The sequence below is a fragment of the Larus michahellis genome, chromosome 1 (genome assembly GCF_964199755.1).
Source record: "Larus michahellis chromosome 1, bLarMic1.1, whole genome shotgun sequence".
NCBI lineage: Eukaryota > Metazoa > Chordata > Aves > Charadriiformes > Laridae > Larus > Larus michahellis.
In genome coordinates, this window is record NC_133896.1 from 198,493,826 (window position 1) to 198,521,541 (window position 27,716).

Genomic DNA, 27,716 nt, shown 5'->3' on the forward strand with positions numbered 1-27,716 from the left:
AGGATGAGAGAAAGCAGCCCTTTCTTTTTCCTATACTCTTTGATAAAAGCTGTTTTAATATATCATCAAGTAGTAAGATCTGAATCAGTGCCACCTCCTCCATAGAGCTGATTCTGAACTAAAAGCTGTAAATCTGTGTCACAATTGCGCCTTTCCCAAATCAGAAGACACAGACTGACAAGATCATGCGATGCAAGAAGTGAAGAAACATGTAAAATATAATCCCTTCAAGTGCTCAAAGCCATAACTTTGGGAAACTTACCCCGTAACACTGATAAAACCTCCAAAATACTGTGACTAACTTCTGCTCACTCACCGTATTTCCTCTATGCCCACCTAGTTTATTTCTAATTGACAGAAAACTAATACTTTGTGTTCTCCTTACGGCAAATAAAAAGCTGCATTTTAAATCTAGTCTCAAAACAAGGAGTCCAGTAACCACCAAATTCCAAATGGTTTCTTCGGGCACAGGGGTTTCATTCATTCGCAGCTGAATTCTCACCTGCATTGGATCTGAGGCAGTAAAACATTTATGGAAACAAATCTGCACAGCATCATCTTTAGTTAACTACTTCAGAAAAGAAGGCAGCAAAGAACTTACTGCATTAACAGACTTAGTTTCATACTAACTTTAATCTCAAGTGTTATTTCCTCTTGGAGCTTCTATACATATGAGTCCCCATACTGTATCCCACACAGCTGCAGACCAAGGACTCCTAACATACACGTACAGATGTGTCCCCCCCACCCTTTTCTGCTACTAACCTTGTTGTCCTCTCAGTACCTGAAGGGGACCTATAGGAGAAGATAGGCAGGGACTCTTTATTCAGGAGTGGAGCGATAGGACAAGGGGAAACGATTTTAAACTGAAAGAGGGGAGATTTAGATTAGATACTAGGAAGGAATTCTTTCCTGTGAGGGTGGTGAGGCACTGGAACAGGTTGCCCAGAGAAGCTGTGGATGCCCCATCCCTGGAAGTGTTCAAGGCCAGGCTGGATGGGGCTTTGAGCAGCCTGGTCTAGTGGGAGGTGTCCCTGCCCGTGGCAGGGGGGTTGGAAGTAGATGACCTTTAAGGTCCTTTCCAACCCAAACCATTCTATGATACTCCTTCCTTACACCTGGACTTTCTCATCTTCTAGTGGGGTCCCTTCCTCATGTCGCCCTATGCATTCTGCATCACGCCAAACCCAGCATTGCTGCTTCACTCACCCCTGGGTCGGTGCCGTCCCAAACCAGTGGTGAAGGAGCTCCCACTTCACAGCTGCAGGTAGCTGCAATCCAGTTGGCCACAGATGGTATCTACACCTGAAGGCAGCTCCCCACCGCTTGGGGAAACCTCTGCAACAAGTCATCGGGGGCAGTGAGACACACTGCTTTTCAGTGGATTGCATATAGACCACTGGTTGGAAAACGCTGCAGGAAAATCCTATCACCCCCTCAAGTCATGCTGAGGCACCTATTTTGTTCACTGATCAATCAAACTCTAATTTTGGTCAGCACTCTTTTAATAAGGGAATTCACAAACAGGCAAACATTTCACCAGCAGTACACTGGCACTTTACATTCAGAATCCATTGGTTTGTTTTCTATTGTACCGTTACCAATTACAACATTTAAAACAAAGGAGGAGCTCAAGTTCTTTACAAAGGCTTATATTTCAAGAATGAAACCATTCATTGTGTGAAGTGCCAGTTTGACAAACATGTACATAATAGCAACAGAAATAGCTTGGCAAGGTGAGCTCAGTGCCACTGACAGTTTTTCAAACACGTTTTGAAGCTGGTTCAAACTATCCAAGACCATTCAAATATGTAGCCATGCCTTGTAGGAACAATTATGTTCAACTGCACCTATCAGAAGAATAAGACTGAGAACGTAACATTTTGAACTTGGGACCTAAACCCATGAAAAAATGCAGAATACCTCCGAAAAGGGCTGAAACAAAGACTTGCTGATAAAATCCTTGTTATTTCTGAGTATAAGAAAAATGTACAGCTCATCCAATTTAGCATATAATACCCTCAGCTCTGTGTCTATGAATTTAAAAAAGACTCCCATCTAGCAAAATGGAAGCTAGTGAAATCCAGAAACACCAAGATGTGAATCCCTCTGGTTACTCACTGCTGTCTTGACACATTTTCCATTACTTTCTTCCTATTGACCTTGTCCGCCCTTGGCACTCTCACACACGGACAGGCGTGCACTGCTCTATGAAGAATTCCTAGTGACAACAGTAATGGATGCTAACTTACAGTTAATTTTAATTGTTAGAAACCTTTTTTTATTCATGAGTTTACACCTATGAATAATTAAAAGTTACATCTGATATTCTCTCTTTGTGCTGCAAACCCTGTCCCAAATCTTATTAATTTTACTTGAAAAATAACCTGGCTCAGAATATCCTGCCAAATTATATTTTCAGTTACCCAGGATGAAAACTCAGTACATGCCACAATTTTAAATAGGAAAATTTCTACCATGTATCCATCCTTCCTTGGACCCAAGGGGTGAGCTTGTTGGACAGTAGTTCTGAAAAGAGTGGAGTTCCTAACAGAATACCAGCTTTGAATTTAGTGTTGCAGAAGATCTTTGTATCAAATGATACAAAGATCCCCAATTCTACTTTTTTTTTTTTTTCCAAATGTTAGACAAAAACTTCAGGAGTTGGGTGATCCTGTAAAATAAATCCCTACTATCTAAATGGTATTTCTTACACCATTACATCACCAAGAATACTGAAGTTTATTATTTCTCAAACTCAGTGGAATATGGATAAGTTTTCTGTATTAAAAGCAGCAAAAATTAAGAGTCGTAGGAGCTTTTAATTAAAAAATCAGCATCACATCTTACAGCTAAAATAACTGCTTCTCAGAAAAATAAAATGCATTAAAATCTTATTTGTCTGCTACAATAAAATTTTAAGAAAAATAATACCTCAAATGTAAATTGTTCAAGTACAGCCAGTGTGCAATTACACTAGTTACAAAATATAATTTAATAGTGCTTTGTTTCAAAATATACATAATACCGACAAATAGCTGAAACCAAGAAACCGAATATTTACCATGTTTCAAACAGAGTTTCATCAAAATGAGGTAAATCTATGTCACCTGCCATTGAGCTCGGTGCTGAAATGGAGAATAAGTCTTCCAGGATATCTTCCCGTGTAGGGCTTTCAAAAGCAAGTTTTTTCACACTGGGTTTGTTTATTGCATGAAGTTCCGAGTTACTGTCCTTTACAGGACTGTAATAATTGTGGTCGTCGCTTGTCATTGCTGCATGTGGCACACTGGTCTTCTCATCAGCCGCTGTTGTTGCAACACTGCTGTCCACCATTTCCATATACATGCATTCCTCTTCACTTTTTGGAGCCTCTAAGGAAGCAACAGTTGAAGTAGGGGACAGTAATTCCGCCAGTATTTCATCACTGTTATTATGGCTAGTGCACTCAGATTCATTATCTGCGACATCGATCTGATACTGTAGTTCCTTTAAAAAGCTCTGCAATAATTCACTGTCACTGTGAGATGCAATCTGTGATGGGGTGCTGACATCTCCACTCACAGGTTTTTCATGTTTCATCTGTTCCACTGCTAGCCTATCCAGCGACGCCAACTTCTTCTTTTTAGCATTAAGTTTTTTTAACAGTTTTAGGCGAAGTTTTTTTGTTTTGTCACTATCTGACTCTTCTGCCTTCCCAGAGTTACAGCTAGGTGAATGCAACTGAGTCGCTTTACCTGAGGTACCCAGTGTACTTCCCGACTTATTCCAAGTTGGACCTTCAATAGCGGTATGACTTGCTGTTGGAAGATGAGTGCTTTGAGAAAATCCTTTGAAAGTGGATAAAGGATGAGTATTATTACTCTGAGGAACCACTGGATCCGGGGTCTCCGTTGTTTTCTTTGTACCTCTGCTTTGAAATCCACCAAAGTTACTTGCTCCCTTAACTGGCAACCGCACTTCACTTATTTTTTGCATTGAGGGAGTTTTGCAACTTCTCTCATTCTTGAGAGCTGAGGCACTTGAAGGCATAAAAGAAGTATTCTTGCTTAATAATTTCTTTACCCAGCTTCCAACAAATCCTCTTTTTTGGTCTTTGTGTGAAGGCTGAAAGGAATTATTGGCAGCAGGAGAATTGGCAACCTGAGAATTAACTACAATTTTGCCTGCATCTTTCAAGTCAGGTAATTTTTGTATAATATTCTCTACTGGTGACAACTTCTTGTTTAGCTGTAGTTCTGAATTTGATCCACGTTTGCTGTTAGGAAAATTAGTTCTGTCATCTGTTCTTTGAGCAAGCAACGAGTCAGGGTCATGTGTTTTGGGCACAGGAGGAGTAATATTTGCTGGATTCAACTCTTCTAGAGGTAAGCAAATGCTGGAATTTTCATATAACATGGATTCATTGTTCACAGCTAGATTAGATCCCGCAAACTCTCCTGTATATGGAGTGTTAGGTGAAAAGGCTGATTCCTGCTGTTGTGGTGTGCCCATTTCAACAAGGTTATTTCCCACCATCTGTCCATTCAGCAGCGATTTACCTTCTGAGTCAACGTGAATTTCTTCAAGCGTCAGTGTCACAAGATCATCATGTGCCAGATTTTCTAAACCATAATGAACAATACTTTCACCCTCAGCTACCTGCTGCTGTTTCTTATCTGGAGTTCTTACAGAATCCTCTTTGCGATGTTCTGCAGCTATTTTGTCTACAGTGTTATCGAAACCACAATGCAACACTGTGGAATTTGACTGTTCATTATTAAGAGAAAAACCTTCAATATTTTTACTCTGTGAATTCAGTTCTTCTGGCACATGGGATGTTTTCTTTTCCCAGATAACAATATGAATCTCTGAAGGAGGAACTTCAAACCTTTTATGCCTCTTGCAATATGGCCCCTTTAAATCATCACATTCAAGCCAAGTTCCTGAAAAATAAATAGCAACCAGTAGAGACTCAGAGACTTTTAAAATTGAAGTCACTATCCTCAGACATTTGTCAAACATTTTTATAAACCCATTCCCCTGACAAGCAGAAAATAAAGGTTTTCTTCTCCATTCTTTATTACATCAGAGAAAACTGGGAGATTTCCACTGTAAAAAGATCACACACAAGCAGAATTTGCAGCAATATTATTACAGGTCAGAGTAGGTCAACCAAAAAACAAAGCTAAGGGGTTTTTTTGTTTGTTAGAACTAATGATGCTGACATCTTCTCTTAAAATACCTGCACAGGTCTGACAGAAGAACCACCTCTCAACTTAAGTTTCTCCGTAGACCTTTACATTGCTTGGGTGGGAAGCATGGGGGTTTAAGAGAAACTGCTCATTTTAATAATCTGCCTCATCATCTGCAAATTGTTCATAGATCACGAACAAATATTTTACAGCTTTAAGAATTTAAAAACAGAAAGAGATGATGTGCAGGATGTTCCTAACTAGGCACTTCCCAGCTGCTTCCTCTTCCTATTTGTTCTTAAACTCTGGCAGTATGATTTAGATATTTTTCATGTTGTCAGAACACTTGATAAGACAGCACTCCATTCTCTCCATAGAAGCATGAGAATCAAAATATCAATTTTTCACCTTGTCTGATTATTGCGTTCCCATCAATGGTACAACCATCATACCATCAGTAATGTTTCTAACGTGAATTTGTGCCTCAGGTGCAGTAAAGTTCAGAAATTAAAAGAAACTTCATTAATGCTGGTAGTTCCATAGGTTCCCTTGCTTCCAGCCATAAATGGATTAATAACTGGCTTCAAAATAACCATTTGTCCCACAGTCATGCTCAGACTGTATTTTTTAACTTTTACAGAGTTATGGAAGGAAACAAGTCTACCCAAATAACTTTTGCCAACGAGTAAAGTATAGGACAGAACACTGCTGAACAAATCAGTTGAACTAAACTGAAACCTTCACCCTGAGTAACAGAGTTCCCATAATTATTCTCAAAATTTTAATATGAATTTAAGAATACAGAAATCCTTGTTATTATATATGGACTGTTGAGACTATTGCAGTAACCCATAAAACAGTATTTGATGTACGCTCATGAAGTAGTATAATAGAATTTATGGTTCTTACCATCAGGATTCAAAGACCAGGTTATGAAGTGCTTCTTATCTATTTGATATTGAACAATAGACGTTATTTGGTAGGTATCTTCTTCAAACCGAAATGAATAGTGGTTCAGGTTGTTATGTGGCAAGCCTTCTACGAAATGTAACATTAATATTGAGGATACTCTAATAAAGAGACAATGAAGTACCATTTTATTACAAGAGAATAGTGGGAAAAGTTCCTAACAAAAAAGCAAGGCATATGAAAGAATATGTAGCCCTGCCCTTACTATTCTACTTCAACACAGGACTCTTCAGATTGCACAGTAGTCAAGGGATAAGAATATCCCAACTGGATATTCCATTTCTTTATAGATTAAGGGAAAAAACAAAGACCACATAAGGGATTTTGGGAGTGGGGAAAAAGTGAAAAAAAAACCCAACAGGAGACAACTGTGCCATAACCACAGTAGGAAGGGACACAGTTCTCAAGTCAAACTAGTAAACACATGATCAGGCAACAGTTTTATCCACCAACTGCAGGGGCTGTGGAAAGGCTCACACTGGGTATCAGTTGTCTATATTTACTACTTGGTAGTAAGTATTTATGACCTGGCTCAAACACATGTGCTGGTCAGCATGCTAAACACTGCTCTATGTTTCATGCTTATTAAACACTATTTGCCATCTCACAGCATTTGAGAATGATGTACAATCTTTAAAAGTGAGTATTTATCAGAGTTTAAAGCTTAGAATCTTTGTAAACTCAGGATAATAGTTTGGTTTTGAAAGTGATACGTTCAATAATTGAAGTCTCAGAATTTTATGTATTTTATTTTCAAGTTCCCATATTCAAACTTACTTTTCCAAAATCATCTGTCGTCTTTGAGATCTGTCGCTACAGTTATTACATGGTCCAACATGAATAGCGTTAAGTGGATGCCAATCAGGGATTATATTCATGAATGTTGTTAGTGTTTTCCTAAATCTGGACACACATACACACACAAAAAAGGAGTAAGTGGAGTTGCTGATCAGAAAACAATGACTATATACACTTTACTAGGAGAAAAAAGTTATAAAAATGTTCAGACAAAGCCAAATTCTATTTATATTCATGCTATTTGTATGAATTCCACTGTGACTGCATCACATCCAAGTCAGCACTGAATTCAGTTCTGCCAAACAGTATCAGTCACCATTTGTTCTCAGCAGCTCTGTGGCCTTCAGTTTCACATTATTTGCTCCTTCTCCCTTAGCGCGTTATCTCGGTTTCCTTTCCAACGTAAGAGAGAGCTTGTACCAGGATTCGCATAATTTACTAGCTAATACAGAATCTCAAGGAGAGACGGAAGCGGTAACAAATTACCTCAGAATCCACATTATACAAGATCTTGTTTTCAAAAAACAGTACATTCAGAGCTGAGATTACGCAGAGGTTATATTGTATGAAAATACAATGTACGGGATATTAAAGTGAAATAACGTAGTTTATTCATTCATCAGCCACAGAAAGGACTTGCTTTATATTCAACCTAACCTAGATTTTTCAACTTTAAAAAAAAACCAACACAGTATGTAACAAATGCTCTTGAACACATCCTATTAACCAGGACTACACATTAGCTGGCAGTGTAACGGACAGCATTAATCTCATCTCACTTGTGGATTTAGAATTTTACTGTATAAACCTAAGATAGTGGAGAGAAACAGGCATTTTTCAAGTAAAGTGAGCTGTCTTCTGAAGGTGTCTCTCTTTTTCTGCTGACTTTAAAAGGAACCTAAATGACTAGCTTGTACCTGCAGCTGCAAGAACTAAATCAATTCTCAAGAAATTACTTCCCTGGAATACTATTATAAAATAGATAAATTATGTGAGAGAATATCTGATTCTTTGTAATCCAAATGAATGCTAGAGATATTCTTCAACAGCAAAAGTGTACTAGGCATATGTTCTTTAGAACCACAATGATTTGTATGCACTCAATAAAATACGAGTCAGCATGGCCAGGGACTCACATAGTTACCTATTATTTCTTTCTTAATTAAGAGACGACATGGTTTCCTAAAACATAACATAGCAGTAAACTATTTGCAAATGCTAGCCTAAAAAAGTGGATCATGTAAAACTTCACCAACAAGCCTAAGTTGTACAAAACCTAGAGATCTGAACAAAATCAACTATTACATGCAGATTTAAAAAGGCATGGTAGAACAGTTATATAGAAGCTACTTAAAAAAAAAAATAAATCTCACCGGTCCTGGTATTTGTAGCCACAACATACACATTCAAACTTCCATGAAAACGAATGCAAGAATAGTTTCTCAGCTTGTTGATCAAGTTGTAAGAGTAGAGGGAGTGCAAACACTGGACTCTCCTTCTTACCTTCAAAGATGGGGCAGAGAAATGTCACTGAATATTTGAAATCCGCTTTCAGTACTTCGAAAATGAAGAATAAAAGCTTATTGCTGATTTTAATTCCAGTTATCCCTTCAAGGCTGTATTTCTAATCCTCACAGCAAAGGGATTGATTCATGTTATTAGGTTGTTATCAATGACAATTCCATGACCACAGCAGAGTTACAAAGACAAAAATACACTCTCTAAAAAGTCAAAAACAGTTAAGGGACAAAGCAGCTGATCACACTGTAAAGTATATATTTGTCACCAATAAAATAAAAAAAAGGACTTGCAAGCTGTCTTGGATGCATACGTACATACATATTTTTACATACTGACATACTACATGGCTTTACATATAGAGTTTCCTGAAAGTAAATGCTGAGATGCTGCAGTAATTACTTACCCAATTCACACTTAAGCCGAGGCTGAAGCTGGGTAAAAATTCTGTTTCTGATTTCATTGAGATGTGCTTCTGCTTTTGGAAGAACATCTAAAGAAAAAATACATATGCTTTCATGTATTTATGTGTAACACTCCCACCCTTTCACACACCCATGTACCCCTAACATGCACTCACTCTCTCCAAACTGATGTCTTTCATATTGACCTATTTGCCTAAAACTGTTGGTAAAATAGCCCATGCTTGGTGTTAATTGATTTGAAAATTACAGAAGAATTTACAGAAGTTATACACATTTTACTGCAGTCTGCTAACCAGTAATTACTTGACCTGACTTAAAGTATGGCTAAGAGTCTTTATCAATAGCTAGATGGTAATGACATTTAAGGATAAAGTAACCAGACATTGCAAACACTGGAGATTCAGAGATTAAGAGTAGATTTTAAAACCTAAACACTAATATCAAAAGTGCAAAAAATTTGCTTACATGCTTTGTAATGATGTCATACAATTCACAATAAAAAATTAAATTGTGTTGTTCCAGATTAAATAATAATACGTTAAGTTAGCCTTTAAAACAGTAATTATTTTTAAAATAGTGTACATTATATATCTATGTATTTTAAATTTAGAAGTTACATTTTTCATAAACAAACCCATTCTGAAAGCCCAAGAAATAACATAACTTGTACTACACAATTATGATCGTAACCTGCACAAATTAAAAGTTTCTTGCAGCTCTATTGCTTTTGATTGTTTTAAACAACCGTATGTAAGAGACACTGAAAAATTACACAGATGGGCACAATAAATACTACACCTATTTTCTACATCAACACTCTTCACCCAATCCCTTCTCCACTGTTGCACAAATAAACTAACTTGTTTTGCAGCAATTCCTGGAAATGAAAAGGTTTGGTATCTCAAATGACATTATATTCCAACACTTAACATCCCCATTTAAGGGCTCTTGCACACCAGAGCTCCTTTGCAAACACTGCACAACAGAGGGGAAAAAACCTATCTCAGACGGGTTCTGTATGGTAGAGGGCTTCCAAATATTACCCAAGAACCTAAAATCAAGCAGCCTGACTTTCTGCCAGGCAGAATATATGAACTGCTTCAGAATATTTTTGGATTATTTTTTTTCCCCTCTGTAAAATAGTATGTTTTCTCTGCTACAAACTGAATTAAACCATTTTTGATATACCATTATTGTTCCCAGGAAAGATACGATATTCTTCAAGTTATCTAATGCTGTTCTGGGACTATAGTCTCTATATTCAAACAGACACTTTTCCTGGAACATCTATTGAAAAAAAAAACATGAAAGGTACTGGCTAACCAGAGATCTGTATTAATTCCCTAACAGATGATCTCTTAGAAGTTCAGACTTATGACACGAATGGGTCAGTTCAAGAGGACTAAGAAAAACATATCCTAGTTTAAGAGTCTTAAACTGAAACCACAATACAGAAAATTATCAAAGTGACACATTACAGTGCCACATCCTCCTCTGACTCCAGCTGTGCTGCCTGGAAGGTTGCCCATAGCTGCCCACCACTGCCCCTGTGCTTGGAGTTACGGTCCTGCAACCTGCAAGTTACTCACTAGCCCTTTCCAGTTAGTATGAACCAGGTTAATGTGTTTGATTAATTTTCACTGAAACAGGCTAGGAAGTACTATCATCCACAGCACAGCTTGCAGACCTCAGGGGGAGCGTTCCTTCAATGAGCGCAGCTGGAGCCAGAAGAGAACACATGTTCCCAACTTTACTATTTTTGGTGTAATAAGGCAACTGCCCATTTATACAAGGATATAATCCACAACAGAAATTATTCTGAAGATTAAGATTAGAACAGAATCTTAATAGGATGGGGGAAGGAAACAGTCAGGAAGAAGGGAACAGACAGAAGGGAAGGAAACAGTCAAGCTCAATTACATAAACAATTTACATATTCTCTATATGGGATATGACAAAAAAAATAAAAATCAAGAGATGCTTAGTGTTTGACGATTTCAAAGCGTGCACATTTGCCACAAGAAAAACAATTTCAGAGGTTACCGGGATTCTGACAGATAAAGCACACTACTCTGCAAATTCATGGTAATGAGTTGTAACTCATTCTTTTGTGATCTTGAAATAGAACAGACACATATCTAAGTGCACTATACTAATTTCCACATATTTGTATCAGATCAGATCACTCTGAATATGAAGAAACAGCAGCTAAATGGTACTCACCTTTTACTTTACTCCTTTTACAGGTATTCAGAAGCACAGTTGCTTGATTATATTTTGTTAAAAGTTTCTGAAGTAAACATTTTCCATCATTATATTCTGCTGCCAGAGCAAATTTTAATATTTCTAAGTGTACCAGTGCTGACAAAATACAATCTAGCCAACAAAGATTATGCATGTTTCTCCACTGAAGACAGAACTCTGTGTTACTAGTGGAACCTTTATCCTTTTTGAGCAAAATTTCAGATGTTGTTGAACAAAGTTCAGAATTTGGCAAGAGTTGTGTTCTGGGACTAGGAGTCTTAGACGGACTTTTGTGGTAGTTGTTGGTGTTTTTTTCAAAATCTGCCTTCTGTACACAGGTCTCCACATTGTTAGTAGGTTTTTGATGGTCCTTTTGCAACACATCATGTAGGCTTGACTTGGGAATACATAAACTATTCTGATAGCACTTGACAACTGGGTCTGTATTAACAGCGTGCTCAACATTTACCACATTATCGGTCCTTGCTTTTTTTGAATGTGATTCAACAGAAAAAATATCACTGATATCACACAATTTCCTTTTCTTATGAGTAGATGGAACTTGATGATTTTCTGAATCAGCAGAAGTAATTATGCTGTTTAATGGTTTATAACCAAGTGGGTAGATACACTAAAGGAAAGAAAAAAAAGTTATAGTGAAATCTACAGAGCTAAAATAAGTACAAACCATACTCTTAAAACAGAATGTAGGATTTCTGTAAAGTGATATTTTAATGAAATCAATACGTAAATTCAACATATGTATGCAAGGAAGGGTGTTTTATCCAGCCACTGTCGTATAAGAAATTGTGAAGTAGATACATCGGCAGTGATAATCAACACTACTTTTCCAGTAAATGCTTCCAGCCCCTGAAAACAACCTAATTTTGTCTTATTCTGCTAAATTCATTCCTTTAGGGTACAGATTTGGCATTATCATCCCATGCCTGAGAGACTACTAGTGCCAAAACTAGCAGGGTATCTTTCAGACTAGCCAGCTGCATTAAACCAGGTGTTGGTAGAGACTTACATATATAGCTATTCTGCAACGAGAATACAGTCAAATCCATTATTACCAATCTCAAGACCGATACTATGATTATTTAAAAGTGCAGAGGGATAGGAAAACAAACTCAGAGACCCATTTCTAGTCTAGTCTCTGTCTACTAATTTAAGGGCACCAGTCCATATGGGATTGCTATACCCTCTCCACATACACGGAGCAGTGGAGAAGGAAGAGGCAGCAAAATCACAACTCGAATATTAAGCGGCGCAGAAATACACTAAGGCTAAACTTATAAGGGGTGGGGGGAACTCCTAAACATTGTAATTATAATTACGAACCTATCTGCGTTACCTAGACTTAAGGAAGGGAAAATGGGAGACTCACATCAGCAAGAGTTGTGTATTAGTTACATGGATCATCAAATTTTCACCATGTATTCTGATTCATACAAAGACTTATTTAGTACCACTTGTGTTCCCTTGTACATAAGCGAAACCCTCCATTCATTTTAATCTACTCCTTGTAAATCTTTAGGGTAGCTAGCTGTGCCTAAACACTGCATGTACACAGGTTAGTTATGGTTTTGTCTATATACAGGCAAACATCATCCAGCACATGGACTCAAAGTGGTCCTATTTCAACAGTCTGCTTATCACCACCAAAACCTTGAACTTAAAGAGGTGTAACTGCTGAAGGTGAAGGCCTCTGCACTACTAAACAAAACTGTTAATTAGCTAATACCTGAGGATTTTCACAAAGAAAAATAGACTCTTGAAAATTAATGCGGTAAGTCCGTAAAACTTGGATCTGGCCCTTCTCTTTGCAGACTGGACAATGCTCATGTGCAGTTGTTTCCACAGGATTACAGTTCTAAAAAAAAAAAAAAAAAAAAGAAAGAAAAAGCAGAATAAACTTATCTATTTCATATGTTATCCCAAAGTAAGACATATATATATACCAAGATAGAAAATCAACGTGCAACTTCTAAATGTAATACCTAATACAATATAGAAAAGTAAACTAGATTGGGTTTTTTTAATATTTATAAGATATATATTCATATGGTAGAGTGTTCTAAATAAGTTTTTAAATATTCAAATATTTAATAAGATATCTTTAACAACACAATTATGCAACATTTCATTCTACTTGAACTAAACCACAGGACGCTTATTGCCAGGAAACACAAGCTCAGATCTTTGAAATACAAATCAATTTTCATAGGAATGCAAACAGTTGTAAAAATAGTGCCAGTAAAAAAATCATAGGCACATATTTACTTAGAATAATCTTTCGCCATTGTTATAGATTTCCGTGGAAAATAATTTTGAGAATTTTTTTTTGGTAAAATTAAGACCAATTAAAAAATCTCTCAAAGCAGAGAAAAATATGAACTTTGCACACATGTAAAACAAGTTTCAACTGACTTTTCCCAAATACCCCACCATGTGGAGTGTCGATTTCCCTATACCAGTCCCTTCTCCAATCACTTGCAAACCATTTGTAGTCTTCTGGGTATCCATCATTCTGAGCCACTGGCTAATTTATGTCACTTGTAACAATGTCATGACCACTAAGGATTTTTCAAAGACTCCTGAAAAATAAGAAGTGAATAAAACAATTAAAGAAAAATTAGATTAAATTTTGGGGAAAATACACCAACAATAATGCAGCCTGTATTTTCTGTGAGAATGAATTCAGAAGAGTATTTTCTTGAATGAAAATACTTATGTTCTAGTGCAGATTATGAACTCAAAACTTTAAATTAAGGCACATAATAGATTTAACAGCTTTAGGCCCTGAATTTGCAAGCTTATCTATTCTTTGCACTCTACAAGGTCTTACATATTTTCCAAGTGCACTATACAGAAATGTAGATGTCTTGTCTGGGCATCTCAACTTACTGCATCTAACACTCAGAAAGAATGAACTTCTTTAAAAACGGCTACAATAAGATCCCATACAGTTATAGATTGCTGCTGAGGAACATTAAAAAAACCAACGAACCAAAAAAACTCACACTGTTGCATCTTTCAAAACAGTGAATTTAGTGTGTAATAAACTATTACAAGTTTTCACTGCAAACGTTAACTACAGAAGGGCATCCTACCGTTACTGCCACTTTTTGGAAACTTCTGATGTTACTTTAGCAACGTTACAGACTTCATAGCAAACTAAAGCTCTTTCACAGTATCATTGCTACATAATTGTATTGTGTATTTTAAAAGTGGCGTTGAATAGTCTATTTAAAAGATTTCTCAAATTCAGGGCCAAATATTCCCTTTCTCACATATCACACACAGACACATTTATGGAGGACAACTTCAGTATGAACCAGGTACACATCAGATGGCAGCTCCTTCAGTCCATTCCTTCACTGGCACTGAGGCTATTACACCTTGAATCGGCCAGAAAAAACACAGAGGTTTAGAACTACAGGGACCCAATTCTGCTCCTGCTGACTTCAAATGGAACTAACCAGAATAAATACATATCTCTTAAAGATACAGGGAAAATTAGGTAAGTTGAATTGCAAAGTCATCAATGCAGTATCCCTCCTTCAGACATGACTGTTCCCTTTTCATTACTTCCACTGACCATGATATCCTTTCAACCCTTTCTTATGCTACAGCACTAACTCATACGATAGTTCCTTTTGGAAAATAGAAATTTCCCAAGGCATTCTTGGAGACCATTGTAAATACCAGTTCAACCCAAAAGCATTTATAATACTGGATAAGGAGAGACCATACAGAACTGGACAGAATGCTAAAAACCAACAGAGAATGAATTAAAAAAGCACAGTAGGAAAATGTAACAACTCATTTCAAATCAGTCCCCAGTGGCAACTTAAGAGAGGGTCAAAATGAGATGATGGTGTATCCTACTGACACTTTCAATGTGTTCAGCAGCACTTTTCGGAATTACTGGGCTGCAGCATGTAAAGACAGTATACCCTAGCTTATAAAACTAATGGTTGTAATGGAAGGTAAGAACAAAAATATCAACCCACATGCAGGCAAGCTCTCCAGTTTTTCACACAGTGGCAATAGCACTATCACACTGTGACTCAACTCTATTATCATATATTTAGTCTAGCCAGGAACTTGAGTTCTTTTATACAATTACAAGTTATGCAGATACCAGCCACACTAAAACACTTAACAACTTTACTCTCCGTGCTGTAGCAAGTAAGAAAATGTCTTTAACTTGTTCAGGGAACTTTTAGTCAATTCCTTGGCCTGAAGCAGTCTCAGCTCTCCAAAGTAAATAAAACACATAGATCACATGACTGGAACTCTAGGCAATTTCTCACCACATAAATACAACACACACTCAAAAAGGTTAGTAACACTATCAACCTGCAAGTTATTCCTTTGTAAGCATGCCCTGGTTTTATAAAACATATTTATTTATTTTCAAGTCCCTGTTTTCCCTGTCACCCCTCTCAAAAGGAAAGCAAGTATTTTTTCAGTGATGTTCCCTATTACTTCTGCTCTTCTTTTTAAAGCTTAGATACTGTTCTGAGATGTACAATACCTCCCCCAACTATAATCACCCAGCAATAGTACTATAGTACTGGAGTCCAAGACTTTTATTGCACTTACGAATATAATAAACATTTAAAAAATGTATTAATTTTCCTTTTATTTCAAAGACATTAACACACCAAGCAAATAAAACGTGTCTGCCAGTACTAGATATGCAGAGTAGTACCAACTAGCCTGCCTGTACTTCTCAGTATTCGTAAGATTACAGCAAGTTATTAGTGATCTTTGCACAACGTACAAAAATTGGGCATCAGATCAACAATTGCCAAGAAAAACAGCCAGCAAAAGACTGCTGTACCAAGTACTGAAACAAGCCATTGTAGCAATGTGCAATATCTGCATTACAGATGGGAAAGTACATAGGAATGTGCTTTCAAGCTTACTGGGTCATGCTATAAACCATTCATGCTACTTTCCTTCTTTTATCCTGGATACTTGAAAAATGTAATGCAAAATATGTTATGGACCCGGTGTAATTATTAAGGCTATGGTTATGCTTCCTTGAGTAGATGAGTTGATCTAATGGCTCCTTGCTGCAAAACAGGGAGGTCTCTCTTCTCTTTTCTTTCTCTCGCCCCACCTTTCAACAGTTCACATCCTCGTCAGACTTTCCAAAAGCTAACTGAGCTCACAAACCAGCAGAAAACTCGGTAAAGCACAAGTTTTTCTGCTATTCTAGTCAGTTAAATTGGCCTGTGAAAAGGTCTCATGAGCTACAGAGCTGAAAGGGCAAAGACAGAAGACAAGGAAAAGGTGAAGGATTGGAGAGATATGGGTTTGATGGATGGGCTGTTAGATGGCTAAGGAATTGCTGGGTGGCCACATCCAAAGAGTTGCAGTTAACAGCTCAATGTCCCAAGTAGGCACCAGTAATGAGTGGTGTCCCTCAGGGGTCTGTATTGCGACCAGTAATGTTTACTATCTTTACTAACAACATGGACAGTAGGATCAAGTGCGCCCTCAGCAAGTTTGCAGATGACACCAAACCAAGTGGTGCAATTGAAACGCTAGAGGGAAGGGATGCCATCCAGCATGATCTTGACAGTCTACAGCGGTAGGCCCATGTGAACCTCATGAGGTTCAACAAGGCCAAGTGCAAGGTCCTGCACATGGGTCAGGGCAACCCCAGCAACAGGCTGGGGGATGAAGGGATTGTGAGCAGCTGTGACGAGAATGACTTGGGGGCTACTGGTGGATGAAAAGCTGGATATGAGCTGACAAAGTGGACTTACAGCCCAGAAGGCCAACCACATCCTGGGCTGCATCAAAGGAAGCGTAGCCAGCAAGTCAAGGGAAGTCATTCTGTCCCTCTACTCCGCACTGGTAAGACCCCACCTGGAGAACTGTGTTCAGCTTTGGAGCCCTCCACACAGAAATGACATGGACCTGTTGGAGTGGATCCAGAGGAGGGCTACAAAAACGATCAGAGAGCTGGAACACCTCTCCTCTGAAGAAAGGCTGAGAGAGTAGCTGTTGTTAAGCTTGGAAAAGAAAAGGCTTTGGGGAGACCTTATTGCAGCCTTTTGGTACTTAAAGGGGGCCTACAGGAAAGATTGGGACAAACTTTTTAGCAGAGCCTGTAGTAACAGGGTAAGGGGCAATGGTTTTAAATTTAAAGAGGATAGATTTAGATTGGATATAAGGAAGAAATTCTTTACAATGAGGATGGTGAGACACTGGGACAGGTTGCCCAGAGAAGCTGCGGATGCCCCATCCCTGGAGGTGTTCTAGGTCAGGTTGGACAGCGCTTTGAGCAACATGATCTAGTGGAAGATGTCCCTGCTCATTGCAGGGGGAGGGTGGACTAGATGATCTTTAAAGGTCCCTTCCAGCCCAACCCATTCTATGATTCTATGGTAAAAGGAACCTGGACCTTTTGATAATAGTGAGCTGTACTTCGTGAAAGAATATCTTATAAATAAAAATCGGTTACAAACTGCAGTATGCAGGTGACAGAACACATTACATTACAGTGAACAGACCATCTACTCTTTGTTTAAAGGCTAAAGGGACACTTCAAAATGACCTGCTTGTAAATAGTCTTACAAGTCTTCTTTCCTTCATCAAGGGGATATTGAAAAGATTAAAAAAGAAACAAAAGTCTGAGAAGAAAAACAAAAAAGTGAGAAAAACTTCCATTGTGTTATTTGTTACCTATCTATTCTTTATGCAAGAAGAAATCAGAGTTTCAAGTTTTTTCTTTATCTGAAGTTATAAGTATAAATATTCAAATCCCAGCTGCCTCCACAAAAATTACAATTTTGGCCACAAAATATATTCCACTAAGTGCAACAGTACTAAGACATCGTTGCTGTCACAAAGTAACTCTCTCTACACTGCAGCCTGTAAGTGCTAGGCAGAATTGCAAATCTCCCTTTCTGCAAACTTCTTCCCTGCAAGAAGCCTAACACAGAATAAGGCAAATAAAGATAAAACTGATGAAGTTGTAAAATAAACCTGTGTGCAGTGTTATAACTCCGCTGTCAGACTTCTCTTAAAGCCTTTTCATATTAAATGCTTTTACGGGTGTATGAGAAGGGACAGGGACTTGTTGAGAAATCATTCAGTCCTTCTGAAAAAAACACGAGTTAATGTGGGGAAAAAAACGTAGCCTAAACTAGTGCTGTTTACTATAGCTGCAGCTAAGAGATGCAAGATTTCAGGAAGGGACTTTGCGTAGGCAGAACCTCAGCCTCTGACGCCAGGCAGTGGAAGCGAGGGGCACAGGTTTGGGATGCCAGCTAGCCAGCTGCCAGGGCTGTGCTAGCGGCTGCCCTTCCTTCAACTCCAAAAGGTGCTCAACTGTTCCAGATAAACGTATGGTTAAACAGCCTCCTTGGTTTTTAATCCACATCCAGAGTGATCCGTATGCTATGGAAAGACTGTAGAAGAAAAAAGTGTTTATAGAGCTAATTGTTAGAACATAAGAAAACTGTGCAAGGGGGATTTATCTGTCTACACAGATGCACTAGTACCTCACCGAGTCTATCCTTAGGCCAGGCTGGATGGGGCTTTGAGCAACCTGGTCTAGTGGGAGGTGTTCCTGCCCATGGCAGGGGAGTTGGGACTAGATGATCTTTAAGGCCCTTTCCAAACTAAACCATTCTGTGGTTCATGAAACGCTTCTTTCAGCCAGTTTTAGTGAGCAGAGGGAAAGCGCGCCCTAACCACACAGCTACTGACATGAAATACTCAGTCGGCATGTAGGAACGCCTCAGGCAGCCCTCCCACCGCAGCCCACGCACGGGCACCCCCCCGGCCTGCCCAGGGGCTCGGCGCAGCCGCCCCTCTCTCCGGCAGCCACCCGGCCTGACGGGCCCGGCGGCGCGGCCCCAGCCCCGCTCTCACCTGCCGGCCGCCGAGCCCCGGCTCCCCACGCCGCCGCTCCCGGCCCTTGCCGCCGCGCTCCCCGGCGCCCTGCGAAGCACAGGAATCCGTAGACCCAGCTCGCCCGCCCGCTCGCCCACCGCCCACCTCCCGCCTCCCCTCAGCGGCCTTCCCGCGCGGCCCGCCCCCGCCGCACGTGCGCACGGCGGGCGCAGGCGCGTGCCTCCCCCTCCGCCCCGCGGCCGTTACAGTCCGGCAGCTACTCACTGGCCGTTACCCGCCGGTCGTTACCTCAGAGTGGCCGGCGGCCTCAGGCCTGGCGGCCGCCGCCGCCGCCCGCCGGGCGGCTGCTGGTGCTGCGCAGTTTCCGGCGCGTCCCCGCCGCCATGCCAGTCCGCCCCGCCCCGCTCCCGGCAGGCAGCGGCGGCGGGCGGGAGCGGGGCTGCGCGGCGGAGGTGCGAGCAGCGCCTGAGGTATTTTCCCTCCCCCCACCCCTGGCCCTTCCTCCGCGCTCCCTCGTGCGGAGCGGTGGGAGGGGACGATGAGGGCTGCGGCCCGCCCGCCTTCCGTGGGGGACGGCCCGGCGAGCGGTCGCTCTCCTCCGCCGCCTTCCCGGACGCCTGAGCAGGGAGGGGGCCCGCACCTGCTCCCCCCCAACCCGCCGGAGGAGCGAAGGGCAGCAGCCGGGCCCGTTGCAGCTCACTGAGGGGAGACGGCAGCCCCGTGCCCCGCAGTGCCCACCCGGTAATGGGAGGAACGGCGCTGCCGCCCCACAGTTTCTGGCGATGCCTCTGCGCCTTGCTCGGGGCAGGGAGTTGAGGATTAATCTGCAATTCATTGAATACCTGCTTAAAATCACGCCTAGGGTGTGGTTTAAACTCCTCCGAGGTTCGGTACCTCGGGTCCTATCTTTCTGTCCTAGCACCGAGACGCTGGTTCTGTCAGTTCTGCTTCTGCCGAAGTGCTGCGGTGATGTGCAGGCTCTCCTTTGCAGATCTCTTAAGCAGCCTAGAGTTTGTCTTGCAGTCATTTTTGAAGATTTCAGTCTCAAGAGGTTGAGGTGACGGGGGGCTCTCAGTCTCAATGAGCATTTCTGCACTTGCAGTCTCAGGCTGAAATATCTCGAGTATTTGATACTAGCTATTGAATCCATATTGGCCCATTTTTCCTTCAGTGTGAGCTGCAAGGAGCTCACCAGAAACAGCATTTAGGTCAGGGCTCTGCTTCAGTTACGTCAAGAAGGCTGTCAGCATGGACCAAGCCAGCCTGGTCCCTGGGGCTGGAGGATGGAATGAGTCAGGAAATGGTTCTAGTGATAGCACAGAAAATGCCTTCTCTCTTATTGCCTGCCTCTGCGCTGCTGACACCGTCCTCTTGATCGCACTTTTAAAAAGCATTTAGCATTGTATGATTTACATCATGAAATAATCTCTTAGTATGATGGCTCCATTGTAACGTCTGTAATCTAGCTTCTTGCTGTAGTTATTCCTTTAATTTGTACAGCAATATTTCGAAGTTTGAATTAATGTTTGAGGGTATTTTGCTCTATAGGTGGAAGTTGTTTGCCTGACTGGAGAAAGATTGGGATGAAACTTGGTAATAATTTTGTGACGAGTACTTCTTTTAGATTGATCTTGGGTTTTGATTCATTAGTGCTTTCATTGTGGAGAATGTATTTTTTCTGTGTACTTTCATCAGGAATGTAAAGCGCTTTTGGGTAAGTTGAGAAGGAACTGACTGGCTCTGCAGTCACTGAGACTGGTGTTTCTACATACACATCAAATGCAGTGTGTGTATTTCATCTCTGTTTCAGTTGCTCTATTGGATTGTTAAAACTGGTAGAATAATGCAATCCACTGAATGTTGTTAAATATTTTCATTTGTAGTTGTATGTATGCAATGATTTTCCTTGTGGCATTTTAGGACTCTGAGTATTGTGTTTTTAGCCCTAGTAATACTTATTTATGGTTTAAATACAGTGTTTGGATGCATGAAAATTAATATATGCTCTGTTTATTAATTTCAGTAATAAATTTTTAGCTTGTTTTCATTGTAGCTTATGTTTTTACTTTTCCTAGGGGCGACTAGGGTCCATTGTTTTGTTTTGGGCTTCCACCAAGCACAAGCCTTTGTTTCAAGTGTATACTGCCTAACAGATGATGTGGTAAAAGCTGTTTGCTTGTGTGTGCGTGTTTGTGTTCTAGAATGATTAAATAGATATTTTTTCCTGCTTGTCTCCCCGCCTTGCGCCTCCCAGCTTTTTTTGGTAAGTTAACATCTATTTGAGGACAGACTTCTTGATAGGGCTTGTAGTGATAGGACAAGGGGTAATGGTTTTGAACTAAAAGAGGATAGATTCAACTAGGTATAAGGAAGAAATTTTTTTCTTACTATGAGGGTGGCAAAACACTGGAACAGGTTGCCCAGAGAGGTGGTAGATGCCCCATCCCTGTAAACATTCAAGGTCAGGTTGGATGGGGCTCTGAGCAACCTGATCTAGTTGAAGATGTCCCTACTCATTGCAGGGGTGTTGGACTAGATGACATTTAAAGGTCCCTTCCAACCCAAACCATTCTATGATTTCAGGTATTTGCTATATACTGCTAAGTACTACAGTATAATTTACTGGCATCCTTCCTTTTTACCTTCCTGCCATTAAAGTTGAATAAAGGAAAGCTTGGGCTAAAGAAAGAATCCGGACCTGAGTTTTTCCACGTGCTGGAGGAAGAGAGTTTGCATGTTGGCAAAGACAAGAAACTGAGTTTTTTTCATCTCACAGTACAATAGAACTTCATTTGGCCTGAATGAAACAGTCCTCAAGTAATAATTACTACATGATGCAAACTCCAGAGTCACCAGGAACTGGTGTTCCAGATGTGGACTGGTAATGACTTTGGCATCTAGTTAGACTGCTGTTTGCTCAAAACATTTTCTCCAGCGTGTTTTGTCAGTTTGACTAGATTTGGTTTAGATTTAACTAACAATGTATTAGCACATGGCTTATTTCTGGTTTTATTTACTTTGGTCTTTACCTTTTTAAACTGTTTTTGTTAACATTGGAAGAGCAGAAAGGTTTTCTCATACAATTTTTGAAGCCGCTTTGGTTTAGGCGAGTGAACATACATATCTGATTTTATCTTCTCAATCAGGGTATCCTCTTGTTGCTCTCTGTTTTCAAGCATAATTTGCCAACTTTGTAATTACATCGGCAGTAAAGACTTTAAAACAGTTTAAGTATTTGTTAATTAATTTTGATTTATTATAATATTTCTAAAAGGCATATCTGGAATGAGCACTTTCCATGACTGAAGCCTCTTGGCATGTACATTAAGCATGTAGTGTAATAGGAAAAAAACACCTCTTTTCTTTTTCTGTTAGTATGTTCAGATATGGAGGAGAAAAATTAATCATATGGAGGCTCTCCTCCAGTCCCCAAGGTGAACTCTAAAATGAGTGTTGCTTAGGGCTTGATATGTATGTTGTTTTCAAAGAGTAACATATCTGTACCAGGAATCATTATCTGTAAAATAGTTATGAATGTTGGGGAAATAATATTCAGGGCATATATTGAGAAGATTGTACTCAGGCTGAGAACATATGCTATTCATGTGTGTCTTCTAAAAATATTTTCACATGCAAATTACACACCCGTTGGCTGCTTACTTCTAACCAGATTGCTGCTGCATGATGGTCCCTGAGAAACTGAATATGGAGTGGGAGGTACCAACTGAAAACTTTCTCTGAAGGCTTTGTTTCTCAGGTTTTATGTTTGCTTGGCTTTCCTTCTTTTTCCAAAAACTAACAAAAGAACATTAAAATTTAAACTTGCAAAGTGCCATTTTGGAAATGCAAGAAGAATACAGTAATTAATTAATTAAATGTATACCTCTTTTTTGGCTTAATGCTTAAATATGTTATTAACGTTCTGTTGTTAAATATGTACCACAGGAAAGCTTACAGTCACAATAATCTCAACTTTGATAACTTTTGTGTATGTAAAGTAAAGATTACCATGATGTAAACTTCCTTGCATTTCATAACGTCTTTTAAGTCCACAAACTACTAACATTTCTGATTTTAATGTGTACATGTAGTAATGTTTGGCTATTGCATCGTAGTGTTTTAACCTGGGAGAGGGAGATCTTTTTTGAGACAGAGGTTATAAAATCTCATATTTTGTCATCCTTAACAGAAGCATCATCTTTGCTCTGTAGTAAAGAGAGAAGCTGAACCCTTCAGGCCTGATGCATTGTTCTCAGAAATCATTGCAAAGTGTTCCTTTTGGGAATTGAAGCCGGCCTTCAAAATACTTTTTCTTAATTTTTGTATTCTTTGAGTTATTTTATCTCCCTGTCCTACAGCCTGTAGACTTCTAACTCCATTCCAGTAGGGAAAAATAGCCAAAAATTAGCAGCTTTTGGGTTTCCAGAATGAGTTATTTTCAGGAATATTTCTAGTGGGAAATATCAATGATGAAATGTAGCTTCAGAAACCCATGTAAAGATGGGCGATCTTTGGTATGATCATGGGCACTATGTTGCGCACTTGTGTCCTTAAGATTCTTCCAATAGTTAGGTTACATTCCTGTGGCATCATGGTGTTGTGTTGCTACTTTTAGTGCAAGTCAGTGTAAATAGAAAATATATTTTAATGTTGATGGAAGAAATTGAATTGGACCCAGCATGAGATGATATAATAACAGTCCAAAAAAACTCATGTCTCTGTACGGCAAAGATCTTGGGTAGCATGGTAAGGCCTTTAAACACTGATGGGGAAGTTTGGAGATGTATTTGTTAAATGACATGCAAAATAAAAAGCACTAGAGCAAGCAAAGTGTTTTTGAAATTAAGTGAACAAATAATGGATAATATTTGATGTCGAAATATGATATATTGGTTTCTGGTCTCATACTGGGTTTTTTAATTGGTGTTGCTCTTTAAAGGCAGGTTATATTTGACTCTCCGCTTTCTCTGGCCTTTATACTGACTTTCGGTTCTTCTGCATGAAAATTTTTCAGCAATAGCAGCTGAAGGTAGTGTTTTACAGGACTTAGGAAAATTGGGATGATGTAAAATATCTATTTCTCTTTTGTGTGTATTTATAAAAGGGAAACCAACTCCAAATTCTGTCTATGCAAGTATGCAATATTTGATGTAACATATGACTCTTTAAAAAGGATATAATTGTTTCATTCTGTTTTCAAAGTAACTTTGAAGGCTGGTTGTTTTGTTTTCTTGAAAATAAGCAGTAATCAAACATTAATTAAAGTCGAACCCTTGTGACTCTTGGAAAAAGTTTCTAAATATCTTGCCTGCAGAACTTGTTTCAGATGTTAGCAGAATGAAGACTATTAAGTAACACACTTGCTGTCCAAGAAATTAACCAGTTCTTGCTACGTGAAAAATATCTGGAGGCATGTTATAGATTGTATTGCAGTTTCTGGTGTTTTCAAATGGAAGGAGTCTCTTCAAGTGAACCGATTCTGTGTTGGTAAAATGGCAGTTCATGGTGAGAAAGAAGGAGCAATGATGTATTTCCTGAAAAGTTTAAAAAGTGACAGACTATCCATTCTTACTTATCTAGTTAAACTTACACTGACATAGTTACCTATTCATTAGAGACTTTTCCCTTTGATACTTATAGGCACTTGAGCTAAATTTTACCACCATTATCTTGTGGTCCTTTTCTTATTTAGTCTTGGATTTTTTTGTACTCTACAATCCCATTTAAAAAAACATCCTGTATAAGGATGCTAGTACTGTTATAGCCACTGACACTATGCATAAGCAGAGGCTTCAGTTGCTGGCCTCTCTTTCTAATAAGTGCTGTATAAATGCAAAGAAAGTCTTAGGGTTATTCTGAAGAGTTTAAAAATACCTGTCCTGTCTCATCTTGAATTGCCAACATATTGCCTGCTTCCCTGATTTTTCATAGAATTGCCTGAGTCTAGGTAGTTTGTTAAACTCGGTGGGACTAATTCTGTGTGAACTTAAAGCCTTTGCAAAATCTTTCCTGGTTTTGAATTATTCTTTGGTGATTTCTTTAATGGCTGAAAAGATAGTATCGGGCTCAGTGTTAATGTGTATTTGTGAAACGGCTACTAAATCTGATGGTATGAATTCATTCCTAAGGTAGGGTTAATCAAAGAAAATTATTTGTCATTATGAAGTGTAGGACATAGATATTTTTATATGTCAATTTTTGTTTTGTGGTGGTGCTGAAAGGCCACATCATGATTGAGTTTTGTTATGCTGGGTGCTATAAGAATACATGTGGTGCTTCACCCTCAAAAAACAAACAGTTTGGGCCTGGAGACCATTATCCTTCTTTAAATAAATATTTTTATTTAAATCCCCAAACTGTGTGTAGAGCCCTTTTCTATAATTCTTAGGTCCTATGTTGGCAGGGGATGTGGGGAGTGGACAGGAGGGATGATGGTGATGATGAAAAAAATATTTTTTTTTTTTTTCCCTGGAGTCTAAAATATCAATAGTTCAACTTCTATTGAAACCAAGTATTAATACCTTCTTGTTTGCTAATGTAAATTTATCACCCCTCTCATTCTCATGTGTTGCAGCCTACTGGCCTGTTAAATGCATCTAATTGTATGTCGTCTTCCCTGTCAATCTCTCAACCTTTCTTTATACTTTAAAATTAGAGATGATATGTTCCAAAGCTGTGATAATGTTCAGTAATTGTTCTACACAAAGCATAATTTCTACCTTTGCCTTTAAAACAGAAGGGAACCACTGTAATTGTCCTTTTCAGTGCTTTTTCCTTATTTCAGAATTGTTATTAACTGGCCGCACTGGTATTTTTCATATAAGCTGTGATGTGTAATGCAGATGTTTTTGAGGAGTGCTGATGTCATGTTATCTTTAGACTGCTGTCATTGTCTGTATGCAGTACAGTATAATTGACATAACTTTTTTTTTCTTTTTTTTTTTTGGTTTGTTTTCTAGTCAAAGTTGTCTGGAAAGTAGTTTCACACCTTGGCGAAAACTCAAAACCAACCATCTGCTTTTTCTATGGCAGCAGCACCTGGCAAGGTTTGGGCATCTCTGTAAGATATCATGAGTGCATCTCCTTGCAATTTGTTCACTCCTCCCTCAGACCTAAGGTACCAGGACAGTCACTTTTTACTTGGTAGTCAGGAACTGAGCTTCCTGGCTCAACTAGAATGCCAAATAGTATATAAGGGTCCATAACCATGGAAATGCAGTTAGTTTTGCTGTAAACAAGTATTCTTTAGTACAATTTTACTCTCTAAAGCACAAAAGCAATATATTTTGGTATTAAAAGGGAACTTAAATATTTAGTAGAATCAATTATTCAGCTTCATTAATCAGAAAAATATTAAAGTTCCTTGAAAAAACTACAAAAATAAAGATAACTAAGATGGAGATTTTGCTGGTGAAGGTATTATTTCAGTTTTTGGATCCATCTGAACTCTTTGTTTGTGGCTTTAGAATTGCTTGCTTGATTCCTGTCTCTCGCTGCTTACTAACTGCATCTTTCAGTCATGTCCCTTTCACAATTGTGTGGTTGACACATGTGCACCATCGTGTGACCTCTAAATTTATCTCTTTTTGTGGACAATTAAGAGGAAAATTCGTGAAGTACCCTGTACTTTAAGAGCTAGTATATCAGGTCAAATAGGGACAGGCCCTCCATGCAACCTAGCATATGCCAGTGGCTATTAATGAATGCTTTGGGAAGGCATGTAAATAACTGTAGAATTTAAATGGGTTCCAGTGTATTTTTTTAAATACTGGTGTTTAAAAATGCCTTTCAGATGGGCCTAAGAGCAAGGTTCTCAAAGCTGCTAAAGTAAATTTCTTTCTTTCTATATATCCTGCTGCTGTTTATTTCTTGTTGCTGTTGTTACCACCTAAAGAGCATTTTTAAGGTTTACGCTGAAGTGCCTACAGTAAACAAAAATGACCATGAAATCCTAATAAATGAACAAAGTAAATCAAAATGTTATGTTTTCCTTCAGTTGTATTAAATAAACCTAACTTTAATTAAGTTGTATTAATATCTGAAGTTACTTACGATAGCAGGGAATAAATGTTTAAATAAAATCATTATTTAGAAGATTAATTTTTCTTTTCTATTTAGTTACTGTGGCAGAGTTCATGTATTGCCACACAGCATAGATAAACTTACTGTATTTCATGCGTCAGAACAGAGGTATGTTACTGAATTAATATAAGGTAAATTTCTTTTGTAATTCAGTGTGTGTTGTTTGGTAATCATGGTTTTATAAAATGTTTCAACTTTTTTTTCTTGCTGTGTCTGGATTGTTTCAGTGATTTTTATTTTTTTTATTAGCAATGCTGTACCATATTAAGTCACTTCATGCATGAAAGAAATGGTGTAGACTTGAATACAAATCCAAAATGGAGATCCTTATTAGAGCAACAAAATAACACTGTAGTACTAAAGCAGAGGTTCCCAAACTTACTTTGCTGAAATTCAGTCACTGGTGTTGATGATTGACACTACTGGTGCCAGTAGTTAATTTCTGTGGTTTTATAGCTATCTCTCAGAGCAGGACCTCTATCCTACATTTATCAACCTGTGAAGCACACCTGAAACCAGGACCCAAGTCTGTGCTTCCTGCCTCGCTGACTGGTTATCACCCTCCACTTCACTTCATCCTGTTCTCATATACCAAAATCTACTCATGGGCAGCAGGCCC

General features: G+C 39.0%; 1 protein-coding gene across 3 annotated transcripts; it reads right to left on the reverse strand.

Moving 5' to 3' along the window:
• Positions 1–1,563: 1,563 nt before the first annotated feature.
• Positions 1,564–19,318, reverse strand: USPL1 (ubiquitin specific peptidase like 1). Of its 3 annotated transcripts, XM_074568139.1 has the most exons (10): positions 19,304–19,318; positions 19,034–19,102; positions 13,562–13,728; positions 12,876–13,004; positions 11,108–11,759; positions 8,866–8,952; positions 8,315–8,444; positions 6,921–7,046; positions 6,084–6,244; positions 1,564–4,925 (listed from the first exon to the last, which is right to left on the reverse strand). In XM_074568139.1, exons 3-10 carry the CDS (start codon positions 13,658–13,660, stop codon positions 3,061–3,063), a joined length of 3,249 nt encoding a protein of 1,082 aa, XP_074424240.1. In that variant the 5' UTR covers positions 13,661–13,728; positions 19,034–19,102; positions 19,304–19,318; the 3' UTR covers positions 1,564–3,060. The 3 variants fall into 3 exon arrangements, with proteins under 3 accessions (XP_074424240.1, XP_074424250.1, XP_074424251.1); XM_074568149.1 differs by lacking the exon at positions 19,304–19,318 and having other exon boundaries at positions 13,633–13,728; XM_074568150.1 differs by lacking the exons at positions 13,562–13,728; positions 19,304–19,318 and having other exon boundaries at positions 19,034–19,074.
• Between the last annotated feature and the right edge of the window lie 8,398 nt (positions 19,319–27,716).